Below are 4,863 nucleotides of genomic sequence, written 5' to 3'. Positions count from 1 at the left end.
GGGAGAGAGCGATGGAGGAGAGAGAGAGAGAGAGAGAGGGCTCGTGTTGTAGGGGGGAGAGGGAGAGACCGGTGGATGTAGGGGGGAGAGGCGGAGAGCGTTGGGCCAGTGATGGAGAGAGAGAGGGAGAGAGAGAGAGAGAGAGAGAGAGGTGGAGAGGATGCGATGCAAGGGGAGAGGGAGAGAGCGCTGGAGAGGACGCATATAGGGGGAGAGGGACAAGGACGAGGAGCTAGCGATACAAGAGAAAGAGAGAGGACCTTAGATTTAGTAAGGTTTTAATTAATTAATGAGGCCCGTTAGGGCTTGGTTAATTAATTAATAGTGAGTGAACACCTGAATAATATGTATATATATATATAGGGATGCCCATGGTGTCCTTTAAGAGGAGAGTAGTTAGCCTGTATTAGTTAGTTGGATAAATCGAGACATTTGTAAAGTAGACGTGCATCGTCACATCGTGTAATGATTACGCTCGGAGCATAATTGGCAAGTTGGCAAAAAGCAAAGAGAGGGGGGGCATGGTCTGATACGGTGGTGGGCATTCAAATGCGCCACGGGTGTACGTTACAAAAATCAATAACAATAAAGAAATTCGACATCGTGCTTGTGATTTTTCTTATCCCGTTAATTTAAATAAGAAGCTGCCTGCCAACGCAAAGCACAAAGGACACATTAAAAGGGACCAACCCTCCCTCTGCTTTTCGAAAATCGCCCACAGGCAAAAATTAAAAAAATTTAACGCAAAGGCTTTGGAAATCCTAGAGGGTGGATCATGGGACACATGTGCATCAGCTGATGATGCAGCAGAGGGTGAAACCCTGGTGAGGGTTACAGGAAACCAAAAGGAAATGCTGCAGTACGCCTCTTCTGCAGGAAAAAGTGATCAAAAGTATGCCCTGGGCAACAGTGGAGAGAGTAAAGGTGAAATTGCTCGGGTAGAACCCCCCGAGGTGAGAGACACGCAGTTGCTGTCTGTAAAACCACTGGCATACTCGCTCTTGCGCTGCGGGGAAAACAGTGGACAGAAGAAACCGTAACCCTAGATTTTACGAGGTTTCTGTGGGCGACTTTCGAAACCCTTGGAATTTTTACTTTCTTCTGACGCAGGCGATTTTAGTGGAAATCACCGTTGGTTTTGGGAAGGAAGGGAAGGGGAAGGGGGAGAACAGGCACTTTTGAAAACCCTAGTTCTAGATTTTGTGCTACGGAGGGCCCTGTCAAGGAAAACCCGTGAGCAGGAGAAACAAGGGCGCACGATGGTCGAAAAACCGGTGGCTCTCGTGAGCGCCTCGGCGCAATTCAACGGCGACCACCCCGAAAAGGTCTACTAACCTCACAAACAGGTAAGGATTAGGGCTAAATTTGCCGGAGTAAGTTAAATCTCTCAGATTAGCGGGAATCTTCCCCATGCTTTGTTTTGACCGCACGGCAAGAAAAAGCTCTTACTTTTCTTGGAAGCTTCCTGCTCTCCTTCTTCACCTGCTTTTTTTCCTTCTCTCTCAGGAATGAGAAGAGCCTGTTTGACCTCATTATCACCCAACCCAACAGGCTTGTTACCGCGTCTGCAATCCGCGTTGGTCCCCCCTCGTTCTCAGCCACCCTAGTGTCCCCCCAACCCATGTTTGTGATAGGTCTGCCCACATGCCCTTCCCCCCAAATTATAGCATCGCCCCATCCGCCATACCTGTTTTTAGCACAATTGAATTGAAGCCTGTATACCCATTGTTTTGTGCTCACTGTGTATCTCTCTCGCAAGCCCATTTTTTTGCGATGCCCTAAGAAGCCCCTTCTCTCTGCTGTTATCCTATTCAAACCCAAAATTGTCATTTACTTATCACTCCCCCATCCATGCTTTAAGTCTATGATTTTCTTGGTCCTCGCTCCTGTCACTTCTTTTTATTGGCCCATAGTCTGCATCTGAGGGGTCATGGAGAGTTTCTGACAGCCCTCCAGACATGCCCCCTTTCTTTGCATTCAGCTTGAAACCCCTCTGATATATGCTGGGGCCAGGTGCTCCTTGAGTCATATAACATTTCTTCTTTGTTGCAGGGTCTCATCTGCAAACTGCGGGCAGGATCCTGCAGCCCTTTCCGATCTGCACCAACTCGAGTATTACTATGGTGTATCGTACACCTATGTGATGGCATTTCTGATAGGTTTTAGTGACCGGTAATCAGGTCTTCCTCCAGCAGGATACTGGGTGATAGGCTCTCCTCCACCGATTCCAGAGAGCAACTCAGTCCTTCGCAATGGCAGCCTCGGGACTCCTTTTGAACCCTACCCCCTTGGAGGATTTCAACACTTCTGGGATCCATCACAGAGACCCTTTCAGCATCCAGCAGAAGCCTATTCAGGTGTTTGTGGCAACATTGGGGCAAGATTCATCCATGGTGCCTTTGGAAGTGTCCAAGTCTGACACCATTGCATCTATCAAGATCAGAATTCAAGCCCACAGAGGGTTCTATGTTGGCCAGCAAAGGCTTGTATATGGGGGCAAAGAGCTGACGCAGGATGATAAGCTACTACAGGACTATGGGGTGAACCATGGTGATGTGTTGCACCTGGTGCTGCGCCTTTCTGATCTCGTTTCCTTAACTGTAAGAACTGTAAATGGAACCTCCTTTGTATATAAGGTTTGGCAAACAGAAAACGTGAAAGATCTGAAAAAATACATTTCAGGTAAAGAGGGGGCCTTACCTGTAGGCCTTCAAGTTGTTACACTGAAAGGTGAATATCTTGATGATTCAGCTGTCATAGAGGAGTTGTCTTTGAAGGGAGAGGCTGCCTTGTGCCTTCGTGTGCATAGGCCGAACTTGCGCTCCAAGTTCCTAGGTAGAACAGAGGTGGAGCTTGTGGTGAACTCATTTGATGACGTGCAATTCTCAGATGCTACCGTCTCCAAGAATGGTCTGTTTGCATCGTCTGACATAATCCAGGCAGTTGAAGGTTCTGATTTTAAGAAAGTTTCTTACTTGGGCGCTAAAGTGGGTAGAGAAGAGCAGCACTTGCAGCAGTTCAGGTATGGCTTGCAGCCAGGAGGGCGATATACAAGTTTCCAATTGTCCAAGTATCCCATTGGTTTTGAGCTTTCTCACACCCTGAGAGATCTCGTGGAGCATGTTAAGATGGGTTTACATGCTGGTCAGGTTCCCAAACTGACCACTGAAGGATCTGGGGGAGTGTACTTTATGAAGGATGAATGTGGCTTGCAAAACGTTGCAGTATTTAAACCCATGGATGAAGAACCCATGGCTGTAAATAATCCTCGGGGTTTTTCTTTGTCCAACTATGGGGAAGGCTTGAAGAAAGGGACAAGAAGTGGTGAAGGAGCCAAGAGGGAGGTGGCAGCTTACATCCTTGATCATCCAGCGACGGGTCCTAAAGGTCGGACGAGAAAGGATGTGGCGAACAGGGAGGTGGCTGGTTTTTCAGGGGTCCCTGCAACCACTATGGTGAAATGTTATCATGAGGCATTCCAGTATGGCCCAGATGACCACAAGCTGTGTAAAGCAAAGACAGGATCACTGCAGCAGTTTGTCCATGCACTAAGCAGCTGCGAAGACATGGGTTCCTCGATGTTTCCAGTGGAGGAGGTTCACAAGATTACTGTTCTCGACTTGAGGCTGGCCAATGCAGATCGAAATGGAGGAAACATTTTGGTTTGCAAGGGAAAGGATGGAGTGTTAAAGCTGGTTCCAATTGACCACGGCTATTGTTTGCCTGAGAAAGTAAGAAGCCCAACTTTCTTTCACTTTGTTGACAAATATGTTGATGTATGTGTATCTCTGATTTGGTGCCCTAGGAAATTTGGCTCATTGTGTCAATGCTTTGGATGTTTAAAATTCAGTTTGAAGACTGCACGTTTGAATGGCTTTATTGGCCTCAAGCGCAGCAACCTTATGGGCCTTCTATGTTAGAGTACATCGAGTCCCTTGATGCGGAGGGTGATATTGCACTACTGCAGGAATGTGGATGGAGTCTTCGACCTCAGCTTGCTCGCATTCTGCGTGTCTCAACCATGCTGCTCAAAAAGGGTGCAGTGGCTGGTCTGACACCTTTTGAGATTGGCTCGATCATGTCTCGGGGTGAGTCTCCGGATATGAAATCTCCTATTGAACTTATTCTTGAGGAGGCTGAGGCTATGAATGCTAAAGAGCTAGACTTTCTCGATGTGGTTGCAAGCCTACTGGATGAGTACATCGTGACTGTCAAGTGTCAGTGAGGTCGAATCTTGGTAGGATTTTCCCCTAAAATGTACAGACAAAGGAGTAAGTTTTTGTCGAAAGTATATAATAAAGGAATTGTTTCCATGAGATTGTGATGCCCTAGTTAATCCATAAGATTATTTATATTATATTTAAGAGTTCAGTGCTTTGTACCCCCTCGATTAATCAACCAGTAGGGAACTGATTTCCTTGATTTAAAGGATGCTGACATACCATGTGGAGCTGAACAGGCTGGGAGTGTGAAGCAAAAGCTTGGAATGTTGGATAATATGTTCCCTGCGTTACCATTTTTTAGATTGTTAAGGGAAAGGATGGTGTGCATTTATATTTATTTTTTGCTTTTATCATAAGGCCTCATGAGTGTGTGTCTGTGTCGAAGTAATTCTGTGCATGGATTCCAGAAGTGTGGAAATGTGACATTCAAGGTTGAATGACATTTGGCAAAGTCACATGATATTGTCCATGGAGAGGCTCACAACTTGATTAGGAACAGGATTGCACAGGCTCAAACAACCCAAGGGGGGAGTCTATCTGGGATGTGGTTCTCTTTTTCTTCTGTAAGGTTGTACACCTTAGTATAAAGGGTAGTGGCAGACTGTATATAAAACTCACTGGTCATGACAAAGTGCATGTG

At 46.5% G+C, this 4,863-nt stretch overlaps 1 protein-coding gene across 1 annotated transcript; it reads left to right on the top strand.

Moving 5' to 3' along the window:
- Window positions 1-660: 660 nt before the first annotated feature.
- LOC147629660 (phosphatidylinositol 4-kinase gamma 4-like) lies at window positions 661-4,316 on the top strand. Its single transcript, XM_086811165.1, has 3 exons — window positions 661-1,346; window positions 2,053-3,731; window positions 3,851-4,316. The coding sequence occupies exons 2-3, from the start codon at window positions 2,253-2,255 to the stop codon at window positions 4,223-4,225; spliced, it is 1,854 nt and encodes a 617-aa protein (XP_086667291.1). The 5' UTR covers window positions 661-1,346; window positions 2,053-2,252; the 3' UTR covers window positions 4,226-4,316.
- The last annotated feature ends 547 nt before the right edge of the window (window positions 4,317-4,863 follow it).

This window comes from Cibotium barometz, chromosome 17, assembly GCF_041138505.1.
Source record: "Cibotium barometz isolate CiBa-2024 chromosome 17, ASM4113850v1, whole genome shotgun sequence".
NCBI lineage: Eukaryota > Viridiplantae > Streptophyta > Polypodiopsida > Cyatheales > Cibotiaceae > Cibotium > Cibotium barometz.
The sequence above is the reverse complement of the archived record's forward strand: the minus strand, read 5'-3'. Positions and strand labels throughout refer to the sequence as shown.

Bases quoted from the DNA above. Each gene is read 5' to 3' on its own strand.
- LOC147629660 (XM_086811165.1), top strand. From the start codon at position 2,253: ATGGCAGCCTCGGGACTCCTTTTGAACCCTACCCCCTTGGAGGATTTC. The intron at 3,732-3,850 runs GTAAGAAGCCCA...TTTAAAATTCAG, and splicing joins GCTATTGTTTGCCTGAGAAA to TTTGAAGACTGCACGTTTGA.